The sequence below is a fragment of the Athene noctua genome, chromosome 5 (assembly GCF_965140245.1).
Source record: "Athene noctua chromosome 5, bAthNoc1.hap1.1, whole genome shotgun sequence".
In the NCBI taxonomy this organism is placed as follows: domain Eukaryota; kingdom Metazoa; phylum Chordata; class Aves; order Strigiformes; family Strigidae; genus Athene; species Athene noctua.
Window position 1 is genome coordinate 4,464,228 of NC_134041.1, and position 26,479 is coordinate 4,490,706.

The 26,479-nt window shown below is 41.1% G+C and overlaps 2 protein-coding genes across 2 annotated transcripts in view; one reads left to right on the forward strand and one right to left on the reverse strand.

Moving 5' to 3' along the window:
• The first annotated feature begins 335 nt into the window (after positions 1-335).
• Positions 336-6,203, forward strand: LOC141960525 (cytochrome P450 2J2-like). The gene is made up of 10 exons (XM_074906101.1): positions 336-445; positions 822-1,128; positions 1,639-1,801; positions 1,954-2,103; positions 2,594-2,754; positions 3,191-3,367; positions 3,649-3,784; positions 4,000-4,187; positions 4,666-4,804; positions 5,530-6,203. The coding sequence occupies exons 2-10, from the start codon at positions 940-942 to the stop codon at positions 5,703-5,705; spliced, it is 1,479 nt and encodes a 492-aa protein (XP_074762202.1). The 5' UTR covers positions 336-445; positions 822-939; the 3' UTR covers positions 5,706-6,203.
• A 3,106-nt stretch (positions 6,204-9,309) lies between these two features.
• HOOK1 (hook microtubule tethering protein 1) overlaps positions 9,310-26,479 on the reverse strand; it is a 28,617-nt gene continuing 11,447 nt past the window's right edge. Inside the window, exons 7-22 of the mRNA XM_074906103.1 lie at positions 26,083-26,145; positions 25,118-25,201; positions 22,100-22,266; positions 21,342-21,482; positions 19,850-20,051; positions 19,097-19,207; positions 18,775-18,862; positions 18,630-18,690; positions 17,886-18,026; positions 17,172-17,259; positions 16,548-16,582; positions 15,866-15,948; positions 15,376-15,476; positions 14,925-15,026; positions 13,724-13,792; positions 9,310-12,982 (exon numbers count right to left, since the gene is read on the reverse strand). Of these exons, the coding sequence (XP_074762204.1) occupies positions 12,824-12,982; positions 13,724-13,792; positions 14,925-15,026; positions 15,376-15,476; positions 15,866-15,948; positions 16,548-16,582; positions 17,172-17,259; positions 17,886-18,026; positions 18,630-18,690; positions 18,775-18,862; positions 19,097-19,207; positions 19,850-20,051; positions 21,342-21,482; positions 22,100-22,266; positions 25,118-25,201; positions 26,083-26,145 (1,695 nt within the window). The 3' untranslated portion in view covers positions 9,310-12,823. The remainder of the gene's footprint in view (positions 12,983-13,723; positions 13,793-14,924; positions 15,027-15,375; positions 15,477-15,865; positions 15,949-16,547; positions 16,583-17,171; positions 17,260-17,885; positions 18,027-18,629; positions 18,691-18,774; positions 18,863-19,096; positions 19,208-19,849; positions 20,052-21,341; positions 21,483-22,099; positions 22,267-25,117; positions 25,202-26,082; positions 26,146-26,479) is intronic.

Sequence of the window (26,479 nt, forward strand, 5' to 3'; positions counted from 1 at the left end):
GCAGAGCTGGGCATCTGCTTTGGCTTTCTAGCACTTGCCTTAGCTTTGTCGGGGTTTGAGCACAGCTTCAGCGAGGGCTGTGGGCTGAAAGGTCAAAGCAGGTTGGAAGGGATGGCTGGAGGGTTTGGGGCAGGGCCAATCTCATGGCCAGAGCAGGTTGCTCTGTTTGAACTTGCCCATGAGAGATCAGAAAAGTACGGTGCTTAGAAACCGCTGCAGATTCTGGGTGGCTGTTTCCTTCCAGCCCACATTACCCTGACAGAACAAAACCTCCATTCATGAGTCAGATGGTTTGTGCAATCTTATCTCGGATGTCCCTGCTGACCTGGGGCTCAGCCTGGGACTCTGTACCAGCGAACGAGCTTCTGTAAACAAGAAAGCACAAGGCGCTCGGAGCGGCTGGAGCCTCCTCGGCACTGTGAAGCCGACACCAGGACGCAGAACGGTGAGGGCACCACGGGGAGGAGAGAGCAGGGCTCACGCTGAGCCATGGGCTCATGGGAACGGCACACTGAGACTGCCAAAAGGTTTTAATCCTGGCCCCTAAAGCTTGTTTCTGTCCTTTAGACAAGGACGTGGATCACTGGGGTATTGTAAAACAACAGTGGGAGGCAGGAGGGAAAAGGGAAAGCTGGGGTGTTTTCGTTTGTGTTCAGGTTTGGGTTTTTTTTTAATGAGAGTGGAGGAAATGCTTGATTTTAATCAAGAAGGGGTTTAATCAAACAGTCCTTACTGAAACCTGGGAAAGCAGGAGTCTGAACGCAGCCACCCAGCCAGGTCACCAGAAGCCGGTCCATGCTGTCTTGTGTTTGTGCCCACAGCTGCACCAGCACATTGCCCATCTCCCCCCTGTCCCTGGGGGTTCTGGTGGAGCCCCGTGAGCTCGACCTGCCCTGACCTGCTGCGAGACACGTCCCTGTGGACCCCCACCATCCACCCATGCTGCGCTTCCTCTGGGAGAGCATCTCCTTCCAGATGCTCCTTGTCTTCCTCACTGTTTTCCTGCTCGTCGCTGACTACATGAAGAACAGAAGGCCTAAGAATTATCCTCCCAGCCCCTTCTCCCTCCCCTTCGTGGGGCACATCCATCTGATGAACTTCAGAGACCCCCAACTAGTGATGCAGAAGGTATAGGGGTGGTGGGCACCACGGGGAAAGGGACTGAGAGGGATTGCGGCTACACAGTGTCGCAGCGCAGGGAGGGGGTTAACCCAAACGTGGATGAAGTTTGCCCGGGTATGAGGAGGGGGACAAGTGTCGAGTGATCCTTTGGGCAAAGGGCACAAGAAAATACCACGGGTGCAGTCACAGCAGCAGGAGCCCTGCAGGACTGACTGTGGACTGGAGGGGTGTTTGGGAAGGGAGTGCAACCAAAGCTGAAAAAACACAGACTGCAAAATCAAACTGGGAGAGTTTTACTTGATTTATGGCCAATCAACACAAATTCCTAATCAGTGATTTGGGAAAATAGGAAAGAAAAAAGATAGTATCCGGTCAAGCAGGCACTTGTGCACACACTCTGTCTCCCCTCTTGACTTCCCTCATTTTCATCTGCGCTCCCTGCCATGGCTGTCCCTGTCCCGGCAGACACGTTCATTACAAATGAAACCCCTTTTATTTATTTCCCATCCCTCCCAGCTTAATGAAAAATATGGGGACATCTTCAGCACGCGGGTGGGCAGCACATGGTTTGTGTTTGTAAATGGGCTGCGGCTGGTTAAGGAAGTTCTTGTAAACCAAGGGGAAAACTTCATGGATCGCCCTGACATTCCTATCGACAGGGAAATCTTCAGCACCATTGGTGAGTTATCCCTCAGGACACGTATCTCAGCTGTAAGGTAAAAACGTTGACCCTGCAGAGGTCTGAGACAGCTGGAGATAAGACAGAGACCTGAAGCTTTCTCCCCTTGGAGGAGGGATCTGCCTTGGCTCACGGTGGGGTGTTTCTGCCAGGACTGATCTCCTCCAACGGACACCTGTGGAAGCAGCAGAGGAGGTTCACCTTGACCACCCTTCGAAACTTCGGCTTGGGGAAGAGGAGCCTGGAGGACCGCATCCAGGAGGAGAGCCGATACCTCGTGGATGTGTTCGGAGAGGAGCAGGGTGTGTGCCACAGCCCTCATGAACTGTGCTGAAGGCAGAAACCAGTACAGCCCATTAGAATTTCACCCATGATTCACTGCATGCTGAAAAATAACTCTCAAGTGATGCTAGCACCCTGCCAGCATCCTAGCTCCATTTTACGGGTGTTTTTCCTTCAAACTTACATGTGAATGCAGCTAGGTAACACTCAAAGTATTATTTATAGTTCACCTTCAGCCTACTGCTTTCTTGGACATCTCTGGAAAATCCCATGTGCATGTAAACACCAATGGTTCCAATGAATTCCAGTGACATCTGCTCTCCTGCAGACCTTGATTTCCAAAGCACACAAACATCTCTGTAATCTGGTTGAAATGGAACCACTGGGAGGACACAGGAGAGTGACACTCATTTAACTCGCATTTGTTGAATATTTTATCTCTGACAACTGTGTTTTCTTCTTTTCTGTGAAGGCTGGAAAATAATTGATCATTCCCTTTTCCTTCTCCAGGGAATCCTTTCAACCCTCACTTTAAAGTCAGTAATGCTGTTTCAAACATCATCTGCTCCATCATCTTTGGCAATCGGTTTGAATACCATGATGAGGAGTTTCAAAAATTTCTGCAGCTGTTAGACGAGACTGTTGCTCTCCATGGGGCCATCACGAGCCAGGTACAGCCTTCTTGCTACCAACATGGTCAGTGTGCAGTTTTGCAGGGCCATAGTTTCTTCTCTGGAGTCAATCTCGTAACTTGTAGCAGTTTTATTACCAAAATTTATTGTCATTCCCACATCCTTTGCACAGGGTAGATTTGCCTGTAATTTCTTTCTGCCTTATTTTCAAGCTGTGCAATTCTCATGTTGCTCTTTCTCAACCAACATCACCTTTCTGCCCTCGGACTGCCAACCTGCCTTCTGTAATGCCAGGCAATGCATGAGTCACTCCGTGATAGGAGTATCAATCCCTTACAATGCTGTTCTGGAGCTGAGCTATTTCCACCAACTCCAGCAGTTTAGTGAGTGTGGCACTGCAGGTCCCTCAAGTTCTGATAACAGAAGGGTTTTTTCAGTCCTTTATTCAATTTGTTTCTCCTTTTTTTGTCCAAAGCTGTACAGCTCTTTCCCATCTATATTGAAATACTTCCCTGGAGCCCACCAAACCATTTTTAAAAACGGGAAGTTGTTGAAAAGTTTTGTGAAAGAGAAGATCGACAAACACAAGGAGGACTGGAAGCCCTTAGAGAGCCGGGACTTCATTGACAGCTACCTGCAGGAGATAGCCAAGGTCAGCAACGTGGAACAAACCCTTCTGCAGAGGGGCTTAGAAATGAGGAGGGATGAGAAGCAAGCCCAAATTCTCCATGTGAGCTGCCTGCATGGCCATTTATGAGTTTAGGATGGGCATCAGGTTCAAGACACCCATCAGTAAGATGGAGGTGCAGGGCGACAGCAGATTCTGCCAAGATCCTGGGCTAAATCTGGTGTCAGGGCACCAAGACGTGGGCTAAGTCTGGTGTCAGGGCAGCCCTCGCTGTTTGCATGGCACTAACACACCTTTTTGTGAAGGATAACGGCAGCGGCAGCTTCCAGGAGGATAACCTGGTGGCGTGCACGCTTGACCTGATGCTTGCTGGGACCGAGACCACTTCCACAACCATCCGCTGGGCTCTGCTGTATATGGCCATGTATCCGGAAATTCAAGGTACAATTAGCAAAAGGGCGGTGTTTTTCCTTGCTTTTAGCCCTCTCTTTTTTGAGAGAAAAATTGGGAATCCCCGGCGCTCACACCAAAGAGATGCAAACGGTGACAGGTGCCCCAGGTCAGTCCTTGGGTGACCCTCACAGTAACCACCTTGTGTTGTTCCAAGGCTTTTTTTTTTTTTTGAACCTTGGCTGACCCCTGCTCTTTCCCACCAGCCCGTGTACAAGCTGAGATCGATGCGGTCATCGGGCAGACACGCCAGCCAGCCCTGGAGGACAAGAGCAAGATGCCCTACACCAACGCTGTGATCCACGAAGTGCAGAGGAAAAGCAACATCATCCCTTTCAACGTGCCACGAATGTCAGTGAAGGACACGGTCGTGGATGGCTTCTACATACCAAAGGTAACCCCACTGCTGAGCGCTGAGACTTTAGCGAGACACTCCCAGTTCCCCAGGCATGATTTGCCAGGCCAAGTCCCTCCTGTGCAGACAGGAAGGGAAGAGCCACAGCGTCTGTGCCCTGTCCAGAGTTCACTCCTGGCAAGCACGTGTTTTCTCCGTCATGATGAATGGTGCAGAGCACTGCAGGGCAACACACCCTCCGAGCACACCCTCCAGGCACAGGTCCCATCTCACACAACTTTTACAGGAACTTTGGCCCAAAGTTACAGCAGATAAAAATGATGACGGAAAAACATGTATATGATCATTGCACCTCCAGAGAATTAGGAGAAACTGGCTGTGCAGGGGGGCATTGGACAAATAATCGCAGCAGAATTTGACTATGGATGTTCTTCACAGAGAGGAGACTGGATAAAAATGCCTCTCCTGCCATTAGTGACAGAGAAAATGAAATTTATTTTTCTTTTTGTCCTCTTAGGGCACTACTTTGCTCACAAATTTAACCTCTGTGATGTTTGACAAGAATGAGTGGGAAACCCCTGACACTTTTAACCCTGGGCATTTCCTGAAGGACGGTCAGTTCTGGAAAAGGGAGTATTTCATACCATTTTCTATAGGTAAGATTTGCTGGATTTTGCTGCTTCTGTGCTGAGGCACTGGGCTGGGGCTTCCAACTGCACAGTGGAGGCACAGAGGAAAATAGTAATGGAAAGGGCATCTGTTGGCTGCTCCCTGGGAAGTGCTACGGAAGCAGTGCTCCTGTGGCCACTGCAAAGCACCACAGGCACACTGAGCCCCTTGTCTCTCCTCACACACACAGAAGGGAGGTTGGGATGAACAAGAGACCACAGGGATGCCAGAGACCCTAGAAACACCTTTTTTGAGGCAAGAGCATGGCTCTGTGCTCCTGCTCCCCCACAGCTTTCACTAAGGGCTTCACTGTTGCCACCACAGGGAACCCCAGCCAACTGCTTCCCCTTGCTTTTAGCATCCCCATTTCCCATACCAGCATCACACATCTCTGGTAGCTGTCTCTGGTGTAGCTCAAGCAAACTACCTCTCCCAGTATGGACACATCCAGACCGTGTGTATCAGCACAGCTTGCCCAAGCAGGGTAGGATACAACATGTGTGCCTCTGGTTACACCCACACACCCTCACAAAGTCATGCAATTGCGGGGGCAGCCCCTGCTCTAACGCCAGTGCTGTTACTGGGGAGCTGTTTGGGCTGCAAAACTCATGCTGGGAAGGAGGTAACACAGCTGAACCGTGGTCCTGAGGGAAGGCAGAGGGTTTTTCAGCAGTGAAAGCAGCTGGGATGCCACAGATGGCTGTCTCCACAGGGAAGCGTGCCTGCCTGGGCGAGGCACTGGCCCGCTCCGAGCTCTTCCTCTTCTTCACGGCTCTGCTCCAGAAATTCACCTTCCAGGCACCCCCAGACACCACACTCAGCCTCAAGTTCAAGCTGGGCATCACGATGTCCCCCCAGCCATACAAGATCTGCGCCGTGCCTCGGTAGGGAAGCCTTGGCCACCATCTTTTCAAGGACAATCCTTTGGCAATGATGCTGCAAAGGAGCCCTCAGAGCCCCCCTGGACAGTGGCAATGACTGCTCCAGGAAGAGGCTGGGTGGCTGGTGTGTTTCTTTTAAAACAATTATAAAATAATTTCTTTTACAAGCAGACTTTGCACTCTGTATCACATGAGAAAGGTGATCAGCCTGGGATCTGCCAGGGCTTGCCATACAGCACCGTAAATGAATGAGGGGCTTGGGGCTTTCCTAATTGTATGATGGATGGCCATGCTTCACAGTGGCAAGAGAATGGGCAACACTTTAGAAATTGCAGTGTTCAGACTGAGTACTGTAGAAAAGCAGTATCAGCCCTTGTTTTATAACATTAATGCAAGTATTAATCACTAACATTTTTTGATTTTATTATCCTTGACATGTAATCTGTTAAAAAAAAGAAGAAGTCACTCTGTAACATCTCTCTCATACGCATCAATAAATCCTTACTGAAACATTTTTGTCACAAAGTGTTCTGCAGAGTGAAGACCAATGGAGGTGATTTCCAGCACTGGCTGTAGCCTTCAGCCATGCCCCATGTTTTGGGGGCAAAGGCAGCCACACAGCACCCAACCCATATTGCTGAGCACGGCTCTCCGGTGGCAGAGAGGTTGGCACTGTAACAAAGGCAATTCCTCTAGAACTGATGAAAATAAATGACCCTGACAATACAAGTAAACTAGCAGGGAAACCATCAAGGCCTGTGGCTGGGTCCTGGAATGCCACAGCAGTTAAATGCTCTCTACTCTGACAGCTCTCTCTGCAAAACTTCTGCACTTGTAGCTGCAGAAGTCGTGGGTCCTGCCTCTTAGACTATTTTAAATCCTCCCTGTTTACCTGCCCAGCATCACTGAGTGGCTGCTGTGCCCGGGGGAGGCAGAGGGGTGAGCTCCCGCAACAGAAGATGCAGGGTTAAGCCTGCTGCACTCCACAGTCTAATGACTAAAAGGCTCCCTTGGAAAATACCAGCAACAAATTACTATTATTTTAAACCATCACATGCAAGGTGAAACAGCTGGGATGGACAAGTGATAGGTAACACCTGTAAATGCATCAGCCCAGTACCAGCTGCACCGTGGGACCCTGGCGAGGCCCCCACCAGGCACGGGGAGCTGCGGCAGGCAGGTATGGGCACAACACCACACCCACAGCACACACCTTCCACTCCCGCTCACCTACTGGGCACGCACAGAGAAAGCAATCTTTTCCTGTTCATTTTCAATTTTTCCTGGATACTTTCTGTGTGTTCTTAGAGGAAGCAAAATTTTCCCAGCATCTCTTCCAAGTATTAAGTCATCTCCCGAAGGAATTAAAAGCATCTTTCTCCACACAAGTATTAATGTCCAGGTTGGATTTAAATCCTTTTATTTTAATCTGTATTTTCTTCTCCTCCAAGCACGGAGGGGAGTAAGCGTGGAAGGCTGGGCTGGCCCTGCAGACCAGCCCACAAAAGGGCAGAAACACCCTGTGGCCCCACAGCTGCACATCTGGACCAAGCAGAGCCGTAACAATATAAATCAAACTTTACAGCAGGTGAACACAGCTTCTGGCAAGGCTCCTTCCAGCACAGGGCTTGTGGTTCTGCCCTGTCCTCTGATTTTCTGTGCCAGGCACAGCTGGGTAGAAACATGAGGTTGGACTAAGATGCTGTTTCTGGCACTTAAGGCTCTTGTTCCACAGATCCATAAGGTGGAGATGTAACACATGGTGGGAACCAAACCAACCTATTTATAAAATGCAGGAGACTTGACCACATTCTCACTAGAAGTAGGATGAGATATCCCCAAGCCCAGCTCACCACCCCTCCTCTCCCCATGCCAGCTGCCCTCCTGACCTGCTCCTGGCAAGGGGCTCCCACACCTTCCCTTCACAGCAGAAACAAGGAAGTTCATGTGACTTTCTAGACCTTATGTTCTTTCTTTTCCTGCCTTGGGAGAAGCAGAAGGGGAAGGCTGAAAGTGGGCTGCGTGCCTGGAATCAACTGGGAACAGGAGAGGAGAGCAGTGACAAGTTTGTTGTGTGCAACACTATTCCCAAAGCACTTCCACTTTGCAGGTGTCATCTGACTCCCTTTTTTTCCACTCCTTGGCTCAGATTCCTGTTTCCTTTCCCAGGCTGCTGCTATATCCAAAAGTTTCCTCCCTGTCCTCCCTGGGTCTCCACTGGGTTAGTTGTACTCTGAGCAAGAGAGCACATTTCACAGTGTTTTGCAGGAGGCCTTGGATATTTCGCCCCCTCCACTGAAAGCATCTCTCACACACAGCTGAGCTCACCTCCTCCCTTTCTTTGTGCTTGGGGCTGTACTCCCACACTTGTCTTCCAGCAACACCCCTCGCCTAAACATACCAACTTCTACTGCAGTGCTTGGCTCTTAAGGAGCTACCAGAAAACCTGTAAGCAAAGAGGGTCCCAGGCCCAGGCTCCACACAGGCAGTCTGCGTTTGACTGAAGCTTCTCATGACCAAAGACCTGGGAACAGAGCTCCCCTGCACACACCACCCCTCGCTCACTCCTCCCACGCTCAGGAAGGCAGCAGCGGCTGGGCTGCCGGTGCGCGTCCTGTGACAGCTCACAGACGGGCTGAAAACATCCTGCAGCTTGGCTCAGGCTTCCTGCACAGCCCAGAGCCTCTTCCCTTCTCCCTCACAAACACACCTGCGGGTTTTGTTCAACAGCATCTGAAAACGCTTTTACATCCAGCCTCAGAAAGAAGAAAAAATGGTTCTTCTGTATCTGGCTGTTCACTTCACAATCAGTGAAGGGCCCTTCCATGCTGAGGTATCACACAGCTCCCTAACCTCACAGGGGTAGCAGCCCAAGGCAATAAAAACTACTTACCAATGCTGGGAGAGTGAAGCCAAGAATTATGGTTCAGAAAAGGGAAAACCTGTGGTGAAAACAGGTTTGAAACAGGGCACCTGACGGAAACTGATGACGCCTCCTCCCAGTTGATCTTTACTCCAGAGGCCTGAACAGCTGCCTGCTTTCATTCCCAACCTCACTTCTGGGTCGAGGTTAGTGCTCAGGGAACGAGAAAACTGCCAGCAAGACCAAGAACTGGATGAATAACCTGCAGAGCAGACCAAAGAGGGCACTCACTTTTCTTTTCCAAATATTAACAAGCACGGTGATGTGTACCTGGTCCTCTGCATCCTCTTAGGTGGGGCTGAGTGGGCAGAGGTCCTAACTTATTGCAGTAGCCATAATCATTACCGAAGCCACTCGACAGCTCATTTGCGGTGGATTTTATAGTCTTTCCACATCACCAGGTCCCTTGCCCAGCTCCCAGAGGACTGCCAGCAGACTGAGTAGAGGTAACCAGCTCTGGGTGGGAGCAGAACTGTGAGCAAAAATGAACTGAAGAGAGGAGGGGAAGGTAACACAACTCCGATTTGTGGTCGTCACAGCAACACATACTCATTACACAGACGTGTTACATCTCCTGTAACATGACATTTTAGATGGTGTAATTATATCAATGTGCAGACCCAGCTCACATGTTGCCCAGAAATATGGATACTTACATCAGCTAGGGACCATTAAACACACTGCTTGGAATAAGGACACCAAAGAATTAATTTTAAAAATCTTTATGTGAATATAAAAGAACTCTTTCCAAAGAAAAATAAAACCAAAAGTTTAAAAATTAGTGCAATTTTTCAAGTTCTATGCAACACAGTGTTTACATTTGTTTTAAACAGAAGATGTAGACACCGATACACTGAAAACCTTAACTGTAGCTTGACTAGAGAGGGAAGGGAAAAAAAGCAAAAAAGTTAAGAAAGTTACTTTACTAGACATTACCAACTGTTAAACAATTCTTTTCATTTCCTAATTCCTAAACCATTTATGGCTACCTAAATAAAACATCAGTATTGCTTATATTACTTATTTCCAAGTAAGTACATATTGTAGAAAATAGAATACCCATATATATATATTTTTAATGAACAAAAAAAATCAGTTAGGTGAAAATTTATTTTCAGTGAATGTTTCTTAATCCACTATAATACAGTCGTTGCAAAAGAATCTTCTCAAAACTGCTGCCTGATCCATCTCGAGTAAAAGAACCTACTAGTCCAAAATTTGTATTATTGCTACAAAACACTTCTCTTTCATAGTGGTTATTCTTAATCTTATATAAAAAAATATTAACAAATGATATGTCAATTAGAACATATTTTTGTTTCTTTGGATCTATATTACCCGTTTTACTGGAAACTGGCTCAAGTTACTGATCATGCTGATTAACTTCAGCAATATTCAGTGATTTCATCTCGTAACTGGAATCTGTTCCTAACTGTGCTGTCTGGGCACGATACGAATTCGGTCTGCAGCAGAGACAAGTAGCCTCTTTCTTCATCCTGCCTCGGCAGTGGTGCACATTGCATCAAAGGACATTGCACTGACATTGTTCTGCTACTACGTGTTGCATACAGCTCAGCCATAACACAGCAACACTATTAGTAGCTTTTCTTCTTTGACATGAATTAAGTTAGCATTAAAATGATATTTATTCTAATGATCCTTTCTGCACAGCCAGATGAGCTGAAGAGAATACAACACCATGGCTTATAATCAAATATTTATTTCTACTGACCAGTTCCTCATTCATAGGACGTAACCCAAGTTTAACCAGTTATAAAACAGCCACTCTTAAACAGGTTCTCAATCCCAAAGAAACGCTTAAGTTATAGTCACAGGCTTAACTTTTAACAGTTTGGAAAATAAGTAACATTCCACCTAATACCTGAAAACCTGATTCATTTTTGGCAACCCCAAGACTACTGGGGATGACCTTGCCCTGCAAAAGGCTGATCCCTGTCTGTAGTTCCATAACTAAATTCTTCTATCACTAGTCGGAAGACAAACTTCCAGTTAAATGATAGAGAGGTTCTTGGTAATTTTTGGTCCCAGGGTCTGCAGTTTTGAGAAGTGTACAAAGACATTTGCTCCAAGTTTTTCACTATTCAGCACCTGATATGACTACTGACACAGCTCTACTACTGTGAGAAGCACAACAAATGCATCAAGCCCACTACTAACTAGATGAGTATATGAAAGACGTCCATGAAAGTTTCCATGCTGTAAAAACAAGGGTTAAGAGACCCATTCAACACCACCAGTGACAGTTTCACATTTCACTAGAACACACCAAAGTACCAGGCTTTAGAAATGTAAGCAACTTGCTAAGACTTAGTTTCCTGTTCTGCTGCTCACCACCATCTCCCACACCACTAGCAGATTAAACAAGCAATTGTACCTTAAAAATACAAACCCCAATAATATCACTGCAGCAATAAAAAGACATCAAAACCCAAGAGGTAGTCCAAAGCAGCATAGAGTCCTGAAGAACACAACCTGACAGACAAAACTGTCCAACAGCAGTTTGCCTGGCATATTCTCTGCTCACACCACATTTAGCATGAGACTGGCTTTTAAATACCTTGTGTAGACAGAAGTTTTGAAAGAGGAAATCTCTGTTCAATGCCTAAATGTATAGCACTGTAAAACTATCACCACAACTAAGGAGCAACGCTGAGTATTAAAAATGAATGCTTCCCTTTTCTCTAGCATTGCATGCAATGCCCAGTAAGAATTTGAGATGCTGGGGAAGGAAAAAAAATCAAAGAACAAGCCATACTGTGGGGCATGCAAAATAGAAGACTACTCGAATTTTGCAATTCAAAAGTTAAATTCTGCAAAGCTGAACCCTGCTCTCACATCCAAGATGGTGAAGACAGACATGCTTTCATTCACGCATATGGCTGCGTTTTATATTAGATCACGGACTGGTACAGCACCCTCAAGAATTTAGTTTAAGTGTATTCATTTTATTTTAATGGCTGCCATAATTTTGTTTTATTTAACTACAGGTATAATGAACTCGTTCTAGGCAGTTTGCAAAGAAGAAGGGGCATTACCAAGTCTCCTAAAAATACTGTTCACAACAAAAATAAGACATTTGGTAAATAAAGTGACACAAATTTTGTGAAAGATAGCAACTTCCCCCACAAAAATTCCAGGTATCAATCCCCATTTCATCTTCCTTGATCTAGATACTGCAAAACTATTATAGTTTATGTACTTTTTCTCACTGCCAACAATCTTTGCTGCCAACAACTAGCAAAGCTATCTTTCATTCATCTGCCTAGCACAGTTAGTTCAGAATAACTGAAGTGAAACTACACTTAAAAAAATAGGAAAATTAATTTCTATGCATAGGGTTGTATGAATAGCTGGAAATAAATAGGGTTCCTTCCCACCTATTCCCCTTCCTGCAAATAAATGCAGTGTACCGATACGCCAGACTTTTAAAACATAGCCCAGACTTACGAATTATTATAATAGCTTTTTTTTTTTTTTTAAAGACAGGAAAAGACAGCTTATTTGGTTTTAGAATTCAACATCTTAAAGACAGGTTTTGCTTAATGTATATGCACACAAACGTGATCTTTTATTTTTTAAATAAACTGAGTAATTCTGCTTCTCACTTGCGGTGACAAAACAAATCCTGTCTTCTGCTATATAACATCAGCTGTAGTATAACTTTTTTCTTTTTCTGTAAGTGCAAGTATTTTCTTGCTTTTAAAATTGTAATCTGTATTCTAAAAAAAAAAAAAAAAGAATTTTTTGAAACATGGTACCAATCTTTTAAACTTTAGAAGAGCCCAGCAAAAATGCCCAATATTGCCAGTTTCCTGAAGTACATTTTTGCATAACATTTTCCCATTACAAAAGTCAACGTTCTAGCTCAAAACTGTTAAATAAAGTTTTAAATATATAGTGCCAATTTTTATATTTACAATATATTCTGAAGGCAAATATAAATCTTTTAAGTTGTGCTTGTAAATACATACTGCAGTTAGTAAATCTACTTCTACTTGGAAAACTATGTGCTACCTTCCAGACACACCACCGATCACCTTAACCACTTCTCGACAGGTTCTGATGTTGAATTCGCAGTTGCCCACCATTCTAACCTCCTCTTTCATAAAGTAGGTAAAGTGGAAGCTATAAAACACTTAAGGACACTTTAGCATGTAAGTTTTCCTCATGGTCCTTGTGGTTTAGTCAGATGTTGCACCTGGTACTTTAACAGTGAGGTTTCTCCTGGTGTTGGTGACGTGACGTTGTTGAGCCAGGAACGAGCGTCCAGGACCGTCTCTGCAGGCCCCACTACTGCCAACCAGTCTTGATTCCATACCCAGCTTCTGAAGAGTTAGGCTCTGCAAATAAGTTAAACGACATTTACATCATAGCAAAAACAGAAGAAAAAATAATGACCAACTTTCATATACAAAACTTGCTTAGTATGCACACAGAATTTCTTTTACTTTGTTTCTTATATACCCTCTTACTGCCATAAAAGATATGAACCAAGGCTGAAGTAAGATTCATTCACATTCATACAAAATGTGCTTATTTTAGCTTACTGTACATTTGTTCCTTTATTAAACCATTTAATTTCACTTCCCTTTTCTGGATGTCCCATTCCAGGCTTTATGAAATTCTAAACATTGCTTCCTATGAACAACATTCTCCAGTCCTTTTCACAGCAATCAACATTCTAACCACCTTTGCAACACTGCTGCAGGATGAGAAGATAGCTCCAGCTCTCTTTCATGAATATTGTGCTAAAGACACCAAACATCTAAAGCAGGAGTCTGGAAAACTTTTGATCCACAGCCTCCCTTTGTCTCAAGTCCAAAAACTTCCACAACAAATGCTACTGAACATTCAGGAATTTTGCCTGCTAAATCTAGATGGAAGTCATGGTCCATGCCAAATTTTAGGTCTCCTGTACCAAAGCACAGAAGACAAGCAGAAAACATGTAACAAAATTTTACAAAATAGTAGTTAAATATGGCTAAAACCAAAAAACCTGCGATGTAAGATTTAACTGTCACGTTTAGCAAAATGTGTTTTTCTGATTGCTGAGATACCAAACAAATGAACTTTTGACCCACCTTGTTATACCATGCAGTTACAATTAGCTTTTCCTCATAATCATGTAACTTAGCAAGTTTGCATTCAGCCTGCAAGGGGACAGTAAAGAAGACAATCTCAATTAAAACAAAAAAAAAAATCTACGTAAATTTACTGCAGTCCATTGAGTGAAGTAAAAACATGCAGCAGAAATGCTTAAATCTGCAAAATAATCAGAAGGCTTAGAAGTGCAAATAAGGATACTTCCATAAATAACTATGAGAGAAGTTACAGACTACTTCAGGGAAGAGGCTGAACTTTACACAAGATGCAGTTCAACTTAAAAACATACTCTGAGGGTGTGTGTGGGAGAGAAATGCATGAAATGCTAGGGTGTATCAGAAACTCTATAAATAATTTTGTAATTTTTTCACCTGAAAGTCAATACAAGAATGTACCTCTAGTGGTTGAATATTCTTATCATGTTACTGAATTGGTATTATACAGTATACTTACCGTCTACATACACAGAGAAGAAATCTGAGGCCACAGCATTTATAAAGTCAGACCTTTCAGACTACTAACCCTTGCTGAGGACTTTTGCATTTGCTCATGTTAACTATTACCACCAATATTGCTATAAAACTAAATGCAGCATTTCCCAATTTCTTTTGGTACTCAGACCACCATCCACAATCTTTCTGGGATATCAGCCAAGCAGATTTTACTGAACTAACAGGTTTTATTCTTCTACATAGTTTCAAGAATTCCAGTATATGAAACCACTGATATCAGGGGTTTAGCAATTTAAACAAGTCACTACTCAAATAACTAGTCCCTCACACAAACTAAGTTACATTACTACCAAAAAAGGTCAGACTTTGCAGTCCTGTACAAGTTACCGTAAAACAACAAAACTGTGTCTTATGAAGTATTTTACCTACAGCTTTCCAGAAGATTTAGAAAGAATCCAAATTAGCGTTTCAGTTGTACACTGAAAAACACTGTTGAAGAGAAAACTGCTCTGACAGCCTTATACTAGGACACAAGCTTAATTAAACCAAACAAAATCTCATGGTTTGATAGTCTGTGCAGTCTCTTACTGAATGCAACAGTGAAGGGTACTGGAACATCAGGAAACAGTAACTTGAGTGTCTAATACCAGAGACAGCAGAACATATCAGAAGTTATATTCTGATACTAATCAGAATATTCTGATTCTAAACATACTCAAATGTTTACCTCTAGTGCTTCAATTTTTTTGTCCTTCTCCGTTATCAGTTTCCTAAGCAACATAATTTCAGCTGATGCTGGATTTAGCTTGGGGTCTAAGGTTTTTATCACCTGTAGAAGGCAAATCAAAAGCATTACAAGTTAGGTTTGATTGTTGACAGCTCTACATCTCATTTGCTCACAGCAGAAGTACAAAAACAGACTGAGCACTAATCAGACAATTATGATGAAAATTAGGCTGTTACACTGTACAACAGAAGATATCAAAGGGTACAAATGAATCATTAATGTATCTCATGCTTTAACCTGAACCCCATTCCCTCATACACTTGACTGACTGCAGTTGAGCAATTTGACTAAAAATGCAACGTGTAGCTCCTAATTGTAATGGTGGGGGGGGGGCACTCAATCTGTTTAACTATGAGGGAGGAATGTATATGTTCCAAAATATGTCACTCACATTTCTTGCTTTCTCGAGGTACATTTTATATCTTTCTTCCATTGCTTTCATATCCTCATCTTTTTTTCGCAAAGCTGCTTCTAACTCTCCAATCTTCTGGGCTATTTACAGAAATTATCAACAAAAAACATTAAAAAAAGAAACAGACATGATCTTTCAAAGCTTCTGTGTTCTCTTGATTTAACCATCCCCCAAGTAAACTTTCTACCCACTACACATTTCCTAAGTTCTTATTTTTGTTTCAGTTGTACCATAAGGTCCCACCTGACTCTGAATTCCCATTTTGCAGAGTATTGTTCAGCAAAACTAAGCCCCCGGGAACCTCTCCCTGACCACCACTGTAGGCAAAAAAACCCCACCCTTGTTTGAGGTTTAAGGCTAAGCTGTAGCACAAAGCCTTATCCAGACAAGTATCCCATAGCCTAGTTGCTACTGGAATAACTTCAGAAGAAACTTAACTCATTTAAAAACAAACCACAAAACAACTTACGGTTCTGACTAACATCAGGCTGGAGTTTTGCAAGATCAGCCTCTTTCTTCTCTAACTCATCATGAACTTCATTCAACTTTTCCCTAAAAATAAAAGGCTGGGCTAAGGATTAAGCTCACAAATAATTCCATGCACAGTTTTAACAGTTGAAAGCCAAAACATGATAGTGGAAGTGTTTTAACAACTATTTTAAACTCTGGCAATTCTTTTGAGTTTAAATAGAACTATTAGTATGTATTTTTGAAGAATCTTAAGAGTTGTGACTTCTTAATTGAGTGTCATTTATCTAAAACTAGAAACAAAAAAGAAAATGAAAAAACCACCCCTCCAGCATCTCCTTAACAGAAACTATACCTGCTGAAAGGATGACATTATTTCAGAAGAATTAAATATGTTTTGAAGTCAGTAAGAGTGATGGTTTTAGCAGTCTGTTGTAGAACTAGAACAGTTAAAATGCTATTGGTGATAAAGAGACAGTTAAGTGGATACTAGTATTATAACATTATCGTGATCAGAGTAGTCAAAACTAGAACGTTAATACTCAGCTCACTACATGCATGATTCTCAAATCAGTGGCTTAGAAAAACAAGACATCCCTACATAGATTTAGGCAGTTTCTGTGCTACAACAGTCACATTATTTAGCATAAATAAGCTATTGTGGATGCATGTGCCTTACTTACATATGTGCTGCCAATTTCTGTTTCAGGTTGCTAGACTGTGAAAGGAAAGAGTTAAAATTCAGTTATACTTCAGTATTGCATGGCGTGCAATGTTAAAGTGCTCTTACAAGCCAGCCAAAAATACTTAGCACACCTAAATAAGTCAGATCAAATGCTAAGAAAGGAAACTGCATTTTTTTCATGCATTTCTGTAAATACAATCATTTTCTTTGCATCGTAAAGATACCAACGCCAGCATCTTTTTTCTTTAAAGCTATCCTTCTCACTATACCACCATTTAATGATAAAACTAGAGATTTTTAAAAGTAAAGTAAAAGGCAGAAGAGTTACAGTTCCTTAAAGAAGACGGGTGTTTGCTCAATTTGGGGGCAGAGGGAGGGGGTTGTTGGGTGATCTGATGGGGCTTCAGAGCTCTGCCTCTTACTACTGCATAAACCAATGCATTTCAAACTAACTTTACCAAACAAACAAAAGCACCAAACCACAACCCTGCCTTCTTAGTAATCAGCACTAGACACACTGAAAAAGAAGCAGCACATCTGAAGGACTTAGTGTTACACTGAAGGATTTTTAACAAAAGTGGCAAGATGTCTTCAAGGTCAAGGAGCCTGAACTTTCACTTACTCCTTCAGTCTTGGATCCCTGCTCCTGTAAAGTCTTCTGTAGGTCTTCAATTTGCTGCTGTAACTCCCCAATACGCTCTTCATTTAGCCTTTTAGAAAGAAAAGAACACTATTACCCACCTAAATAGATCACAACAGACAGACTGACTGTTTCATGTCTGGATGATAACTTTTTAGAGGGTCTACCCCGGAGGACTTAAGCCTCAAAGAAACTGATTTTAAATGCTTAGTTTGATTTGAACTTCTGCTGAAACAAACACATGGACACTTTATTAAAAATTTTATAACAAAAGACCTAGAATAATTTTAAGTTTTGAGAAAACTACCCAAAACCTCTCATACCCTAGTAAACTGCTTTCAGCATTAACTGATATAGAAATTCAGACCACATCCCAGTGTTACAACATGATTAAAGTTCTAGAAATAGAGTTTACATCCATTCTTGATCTATCAAGAATCACACAGAGCTTAGAAGTGTCCTATAAGCGACACCTTCTTCAGAGTACGCTACACACAGATCTACCACATTTTACAACACCACGTTTACTTTCCTTCTTGCTTGCTTTATAACCCTTTGTTAATGATTACACTGGTGAAAGAAAAAGGAGAATTGGCTTCCTGCACAATGCTGCGTTACAGATGCAAGCCACAAGGCCACCCTGAAGGTCCAGAAATCACTTTTTGCTCTGTTTTAAGATGGAGTTTCACCCATCACCTTTTCTCAGTTTCTAGTTCGTTCACTGTCCGATGCTTTTGCTCCAGCTGTTCCTGGAGCTCTGTAATACGTTCATTTTCAGACCCTTCCTGTTGTAATAGAAGCATCTTATTTTCATGCTGCAGTCGAATAAACATTTCTCTGAATCAAAAACAACAAAAAGTCACTGTTAATAAGAAAAAGGTGACTAAGAGTAGGAAGTAATATTCCTATTCATTCCCCCAACCTTGAAGTGAGCAAAACAAGTTCTGCTTAAGGGTATAGTTGGGGTAACAATGCAATTTTTTTAATAAAAAGTAACTTACAATTTTTAAGGATCACAATAGTTTAAGAGATATGAACAAAATTTTAAATTAAGTCACTCCAAACCCAGATTTTATTGTGCCGTTATGCTTCACTCTGCCAGACTCCAGAAGTAATATTCTAGCCTTCAGCTGTTCTTAGTTGTTGTGTATTAACTATTTATTCTGTCTGCCAGTGGCAAGAATTGTTTTGCTCCTTAAAGAGGATGTTTCAGGCCAAACTTTACATACAGCAATCTGATACGCTTTTAAGAAAGAATGCAAAGTAATTATAGTATGGGGAAATAATTATTAACAACTACATGGGGATCCAAACAAGCATCGTGGAGGGAAAGCAAGAAGCGGGATACAGTCATGTTGCCAAAAATACTGAACTTTCACAAAAACAATATTATGCCCTACCCATGAAAACCCCAAAACAACGTAAATTTTTCTGTCTTACCTATATTCCACTGGGAGAATTTCAGCAGCAAGATTCTCATGGCTTTTAACACGAGATGCACCTGAAATTGCACGGGAAGTTTAATTTAACAAACTTGAAGAAATCACTAATATGCATAAAAAACCCTCTGAAAATAAAGCAATACCTGTTTGACTCAGGTGATCCTGCTGCATCTGGGAATACCGGAGCTCTTCATTTGTCTCTTTTAATGCATCACACTGTACTATCAGTCTCTAAGAAATACATTTGAGGTGGAATTAAGTCACACTACACCACTTTAAGACCAAACAACATTAATCAGGAATAGCACTGACACACACACACATTAAGAGATATTTTATGTTTTATATGTGTATACACACATAAGATGCTAAACTTCATTTTTACAGTAGCACTGCTTATGGGAAGGTTTTCCTCAAGCAGAGCATTTGTGAGATTTAGTAGGTGCTCTTGTTGAAGAGACTTACCTCTTTTTCTTTGATTAAAGCTTCATGTTTTTCTTCAAGTCGCTTCATTTCAAACGCTAGCTTATCAGCTCTTTTTGATTCTTCAGACAGTTTGTTATGAAGCTCCTGGACCTTTTCATAAAAAAAGACTATAGTCAGCACATAAATATTGCAAGATGCTACCTTTAAAAGCTATGTTAAAACCTTCATTATTGCCTAGTTCAGCCAAAAGAAACAGCCAGTCCTCCAAAGCCTGGGGTAGAGAAGACAGGACGGGGGCCTGCGCTTGAGGAGTATTTTGTTGTGGGTTTTTTGTTTGTTTTTTTGTTTTTTGGGTTTTTTTTCTTCAAGTATTTAAATCCTGCATCTCTTAATTACTACTGAAATAAGTGAAATAAAACTTCTGCAGTTTAAAATAAATTTCCATGAGGAAAGTTAATAATATTGCATACAAGTGATCTCAGCAATAGCTGAACAACCTCTCCCAGGCACCTAAGTTACCTCAGTTAAAGTGAAGAAGAAACGCCTGCAAACTATGGACAACCAATCAGTTGAGAGGGCAACTACAGTTAAGCTTGCTAGTTTAATAAACACAGAAAACCAGAAAGTGAATGTCAGGGTACAAAGGAGTTTTCACAAATAAGAAATTTTACCCGTTAAGCCTATGGGCTGTTAAATTAAGCTGTTCCATTTTTTTCGCTGAAACATAATTAAAATAATTTTATTAAGACTACTGAGGAAAAAGTAACTTCTTAAGTAGAGATGCAGCCTCACCTGTCTTTTGTAGGTTTCTAGCTGGGCACGTGCTGCATTGGCTTTCTTCAGTTCATCCTCCAGACTGACTGTATTGTGCATGTACATCATGTTGGTTTCCTGCAGAGATTTGACTTGTCTGCGGAAGTCATTCAGATCCTGTAGCTTTTTACGATACACTTCAACAGTTGATTCCAGCTTACTTGCCTTGTCTGCAGTAGTCCTTGAAGTATAAACATGAATTAGAAGAAAGAGCATGTTTCTTCAAGATTTAAAAAAAAAAATAAAATATCAGATTCTTCTTTCATGCATAGTCAAGCTATTTTCAAAGAGAGATGCGACGTGCCTAACAGCACAGTTAAATCTTACTGCTCTATTTTCAAATGTATAATCAATGCAAACTTGCATAATGCAAATATTGCTTATAAAAATTAAAATCACCACAGGGTTTTAAGTGGAGTAAGACTGACAGTGGTATGCCAGAAGTACAAGCAAGGGTTAGTATGTCAAATATCTCTAGGGAATTCTGTGAGGTGCAATGTAAATGAACCACAACATTCTGTGCTAAATAGTCACCTCAAAGCACTGGTACCTGGTAAGGAAAAACACAGATGTTCTCATTGCGTGACCATATATAATTAGAAGGCAATGAAAATGAAAATAGTATTAAAATTAGAATTAACAGAAATTACCAAGAATTACCAGCTGATCATTAACAAAAATCTACGTGGTAAGAAAAATATTTGGATCATAAATTAAAATTAATTTGTATATATCCATGCTTAATATATGACATACCACTAGAAGCTAGTACAAGAAAACTATGGAGGAATATCTACAGTCAAGATTTGTTGCAGATGTTATTTAAGAACCACTGTAAGTTAAACACCTGAAACCATTTTTCTTTCCATGTTTTATTCATACTACTTTATGAACAGCAGACCTGGTTCTGCAGTATGATTTGCTTTGGATATTTTGGGGGCAGTCTGGCATTTAGATTAGTTTACACACCCTGGAATGTTATGTAAATTCTCATTGTTACTGTGTATTTCATCTTCATTTTATTTATCATGTTGCTAACCTAAATCTAGCCTGGAACGCTGACACCAAAAGTTATGTCAAAGTTCTAGCTGCATAGATGCTTTTCTACATCAGAAAAGGCAGCCTCTTGACAACACAAACGTCCCCTTAGTAAGAATGCACAAACACACCCCCTTAAGAACTTCTTGATTCTTGAGAACTTCAAACTTCCATCCCACATGAAGAATAATTTCTGTATTTATTAATCCTGCTTCACAGAAAAATGTGATGTTATCCTTATGCAAACAGAAAGCTTGCACTCTCTCTCTGCTTTATCAAGGGCTCTTTTCCAACGTGTATTTCAGATCTCATTCAGGTAAGATCTATCTGCAGAAGCAACGCCTGAGAAAAAAAATCTTGTTAAATACAAAGCCTCGGATGTAGTCATTAAATCCTCTTAACGTGTGTGTGGGGAACACTCTCTATTACATACCTAAGAATATCATTTTCATCTTTCAAGGCTCTAGATTCTTCTGCCAAAGAGGTTAGTTCATTGTTTCTATGTTGCAATTCAATCAGTTGTTTTTCTAGGTCTTCACAATGGACACGATAATCATCTTTTGCAGCTTCAAGCCTACCAGATCAAAACCAGGAACTCTGTTAAGAACTCATCATTATTACACATTTTTCATTTAGTACTAAAACTACTAAAAATAAATAAGACAAAGGAAACCTACTGATTTAAGTAGCCAGAAAAATGGCACTGTAAGCATGGAATATTTTATTGTCTACCTGTTAAGTCATAACAGATTGTATACCGCAAATTTACCATATCAAACAAAAACTAATTTTTTTCCCCTCATAGGGATCAAAGGGAGAAAGATGAATATGTAAGAGAAATGAGTACAGTACAAAGATACAGTGGTTTTGGGAAGGGGTTTGGGGGTTGGGCTTGTTTTGTTTACACATGAACCATTTTGGCCCTTATCTTCTGCCCTCCATCATTTTCTCTGAAGTGTCAAATGGCCACAACATGGCAATTATAAAATAATATTTTCTAGAACAAGTAACAGTTTATTTTCCTTTTTAAAGAACTGTCTTTAAAATCTGTCTATACAGTACTATAAAGCTTTTCTAGCAAAAGAAATAGCAATGGAAAATCCATTGCATCCAATCTTTAAGACCACCAGAAATTCTCAGGATATATCTGACACGAGAAGCAAAGGATTTTTCAGAGAAATCATTTCATACCTGAAGTTTTCTTCTTGCAGTTGTTCCAGCTGCAACTGTGCATGAAAGTACTTTTTTGCAACCATAGTATTTGGATCATCAAGAGAGTCATCTAATTGCTCTAGCCTGTCATTCATAATCTCATTTTCTGACATCAAGCTGTTTTTTTCATCCTGGAGGGCAGCCACCTAGTGTAGATAAAACAGCATCAACATTGTAAGACCTGTCCAACTGGAAAGAACTAAAGCAAGACAGCAGTGCATCACCAAATTAGTTGATGAAAAAGGTTGAGCGTTTAGAAATTTTAGAATGTAATTTACATAGCATACTTGAGCATACAGATGCTTTAGTGTATGACAGTTACGAAGCACTAAAGGAAAAGTCCCTCAAAAAAAAAAAAAAGACAAATTTTTGTAACTGAAACCACGGTAAAGGCAGACAATGTGATATGGAGAGAAACCGGTACTTTTGCTAAAAGGGATACCACAGACGCCGTACAAAAAAAACTTTTAAGTATTGGTGTAAAGGTACTCTCCATCTTGCTTGTACTTAACAATAAAAAGCAGGATGGCACCGGCTAGCACACTAACACAATCCTGCCGTGCGCTCAGCAGTGAATGGTTGCGCAAGAAGCGGTTTCAGGCGCCATAAGCTAGTAAGCACACACGCAAAAGAAAAAACCTAGACAGCTTCATATAGAGCATGCATTTTTTGCAACAATCAAACCAGTTGGATATTAAAAGTGTTCACAGCTAAGCAAATGAGAATACAACACTTTATTGGAACAGTAAGTATATTAACAGCCATAAAATGGGGAAGGATTAAGAGGATAGAACCTTTAAAGTTTTTCTAGTGAAAGCTGTTGTGTTAATTTTAACATCCTGTCAAACATAAGAGCACGTAGCATGTGTTAGTTAAACTGGCATTTAAACAGGAACAATATGCTTTTTGGGTTATGTTTTCCTGAATCATAAAGAAAACCTACCTTTCTTATACTCTTGGAAAATATCAAGGAAGACTGAGACCTTACAAGTGAATTTATTAAGAATTAGTTTAAACGAGAAGCGTCAGTCAATATTATGGCTTCAAATAAATAAAATTAAGAAAACATTTCATGGTGACATTATTAAACATCAGATATAACCTAGAGTATGCAATATTAAGAAATTGTTTGTTTGTGATCATAATTTATAAGTCTATCAGTCAAACAGATGAAAGAAACAAACCAGTAATTAATCTCCCACTTCCACTAGGTGCTGCCTTTCTAGATTCACTCCTTTTTACATACCAGATGTCACTTCACTATATACATGCACACAGAACACCTGTGAGAGCATATCAGAGCCTTGCTCAGCATAATGCTTCCTGTTCAAGGCTCAGCCACTCCTTAAACATTGCACAACATTCACACTTCTGGAATGTTAAAAACATACCCATTTTAGATTCTAAACAACTAACAACCACCCAACCAAAATAAAAAAACCTATCACACAACTCAGAGCAAGTTTTTTATCTTTTCTCAGTTCCTTTCTGATAGCTTTTTATTCTGCTATTTCAGCATAACAGAAGGGGTGTCAAAGTCAACACAAGTTTCGAACAGACAGTTTTAAAACACATCCCAGTATTAAAGAGCTATGGTGTCGTTAACTCATCTGCTTATACTCAGCAGTACCTTTCCTTCAAACACCTTTCATGCCTTCACCTGGCCCACGCCATGTTATGAGCAACTGGCCTTGTGCAACCAATAATTAATAGAGAAATCTTGAAATAGAAGTTTGTGGGAGAGAGGAGAAAGCCTGGGACTTCTCTAGTATGGAGGCAGAAAGTACAATAAAATTGTTATCCCAGCACCCCTAGAAGCGTTTGAACGGTGAACACACTTTTTGAAGTTTAACTGTAATCTGTGAGTTCAGCTGTCAAATCAATCCTCTTGCCCACTTAAAAGAAATCATTTTCTCCTGAAGATTCTGCTCACAAGCATCTTTAAATCTTTGCTTTCACTAGGAAGCCTTACTACTGCCTCAAGAAAAAAAGAAATTAAATATCAATTCAATTCTAACAGCAGCTTCCTGGGCATGACAATTAGCTATGAGCTACTTTATATATATATATTTAAAGTATTCTACCTGTTTAGTCATCATTACCTGCAAGAAATGTAAAACTGGCCTCTGGTTTTGTGGGAGTTTTTTGTTTTTTCCTCAGAGGCTGACACAGCCAGTATAGCACACTGGCTCCTATAAACAGATTCCACCCAAATGTTCTCTTTGTACAGAATCAAATCCGAGATGAACTGCCTTACCAGACAAACCTCCTCCTATTCTCAGATTATAGTGCCATACAAGAGGAATCACACCTAGGGCTAACAAATGGATTTATGATTTTGTTTAAAAAATTGATTGAAATGCAAGTTCCTGTTTATTGTTATGAAGACCCCTCTCCTTTTTCTAAAGAATGACTTGATGAACTTATATACCCATTCAAAACAAAAGTAGGCCTATTTTCAGTGTGGTTTGAAAACGTCAGCAAGGATCTATTAAGTTTCCATTATTTTTATTTCCTGAAATATCCTTCATGTTGCAACTCTGTAGGAGAAAGTTGGTAAATTTTAGCCTTTCATCAACTCCTATTGAAAAAAGCGTCATTAAATCTAATGACTGATTATTACATGAACTGAATTTTTTGGACACAGCTCAAAAGACTAGAGGAAGCAGTGACTAAGAATTAAACGGGCAAATTTTTAAAGCCATAACATTGTTTTGATGGCTACCTGTTACTAAGGGTAAGCAAAGCTAGCAGACCAAACCACGTTCAAGTTAACAGTTGGCACAGGACCTCAGCTTACATTTCCACCAGAAAACTGTTTTCAGTGATTGCATTTTGGAGTACAGTATGATTACTTTCACACACACACAAAAATAGCTAAGAACTCTCACAGAAACTTAAATAAATATAAAATTCACTTTGGCCTTCAGAATTTCTGCATCTTAACAGCAGCACCACTACGTATTAAAGAAATAAAAGTGATGTGCTGTTTCTTACCTGTAAATCTAGCTCTTGACATCTTTGTGCCAACTCTTCTTTTTCTGCTAGTGCTTCCTGAAGATCTTCCAAAGCTTTTTTAAGCTTTTAAGAAATAAGATAGTCAATTATTCTAGCCCATATCCAAAGTACTCACAGTTCTAGCTTCCAACTGCTTGTATCAATTGTTTAAGAAGGATGTTAGGTGCACACATTGACACAGAAACCTATATATACACACTGTTAGATCAGGATCTGTATTCATTTCACCTGCATTTTAAATAACTACCACATGTAATAATTATTGAAAGTCAGAGCAACATCCAAATTCAACACAACAACTTAGGCTAAAAGCATAACAAAACCAAACACAGGAACATTTGTGTTGTCACAATTTCAGAATCCCTGCCTGTTAAATCAAACGCCCTTCATCTCAGAACACTGATGCTCCTTTATGGGCAGCTACTTTTAAAGACAACTTCATTTTACTGCAACACCTTGTAGTGCTCAGGTTATCACGAATTTCATGACCCCTTAAAAATAACCTGAACTGTTTAGCCTGACATGGCTGAGCCTTGATGTACCCCTAGCTCATCTTGCAATCTAGGTTTGCACGGCCAGTTTTACCCCATCCAGGAAGATGACAGAGCAGTCACTGCATATTTTTTTAAGAGGCTATAAAATAGCACATAACTTTTCATTTAATTAGCACTGAAAAACAGCATTACTTTATTGTATACCCTCTGATTACATCAGTATGCTGCTCTGCCCTTTGTGAACCACTCTGTTTTAATCAGATCAGCTCTGAGTGGAAAACAGACCGAGCAGTTTGTGCAGACAGAAGCGCAATTGATTGTTGAGGTTATTTTTTTTTAACTTTTAGAATTGGAAAGGAAGAGCAGCCCTCCTCTTCATTTGAGGGATGACAAGATACCAACTTATTTTTCAGGCTTGAACCACAACAGCGAGAAATATCAGGCAGTTACCTGCTGTTCCATTTCACTTGATGCATCGCTTGTGGAAGGACCTGGTATTTCCTTGCTCATGAGCTACAGAAAGAAACCACAGGAAAAGAAGCTTAAATTACAGGTTAAATATCTGCAGATTCACTGTCCACTGAGTACTAGTTGTATTTTCCACCACGTCCTCGCATGCCTTCAATGTATCAAAACAGATTAATAATAATTAAAAAAAACAGCTCACGGCTGGTAAAGGATTTGAAGAAATCCAGAGTAAGATGACTTTTTTTTACCTCCCCCCTCCCCAAATTAACCAAGTTAGCAATAACATCTTATGGGATGAATCTGATCTGTTGAAGTTATTGCTACCCCATAGACAATTTAAAATGGAGTGAACCAGAGGATAGGATTTCACTCAATTAAT

Excerpts from the sequence above, each read along its gene's own strand:
- LOC141960525 (XM_074906101.1), top strand. The coding sequence starts at position 940 with ATGCTGCGCTTCCTCTGGGAGAGCATCTCCTTCCAGATGCTCCTTGTC. Across the intron at positions 1,802-1,953 it reads GGAAATCTTCAGCACCATTG|GACTGATCTCCTCCAACGGA; the intron begins GTGAGTTATCCC and ends TGTTTCTGCCAG. Across the intron at positions 2,104-2,593 it reads TGTGTTCGGAGAGGAGCAGG|GGAATCCTTTCAACCCTCAC; the intron begins GTGTGTGCCACA and ends TTCCTTCTCCAG.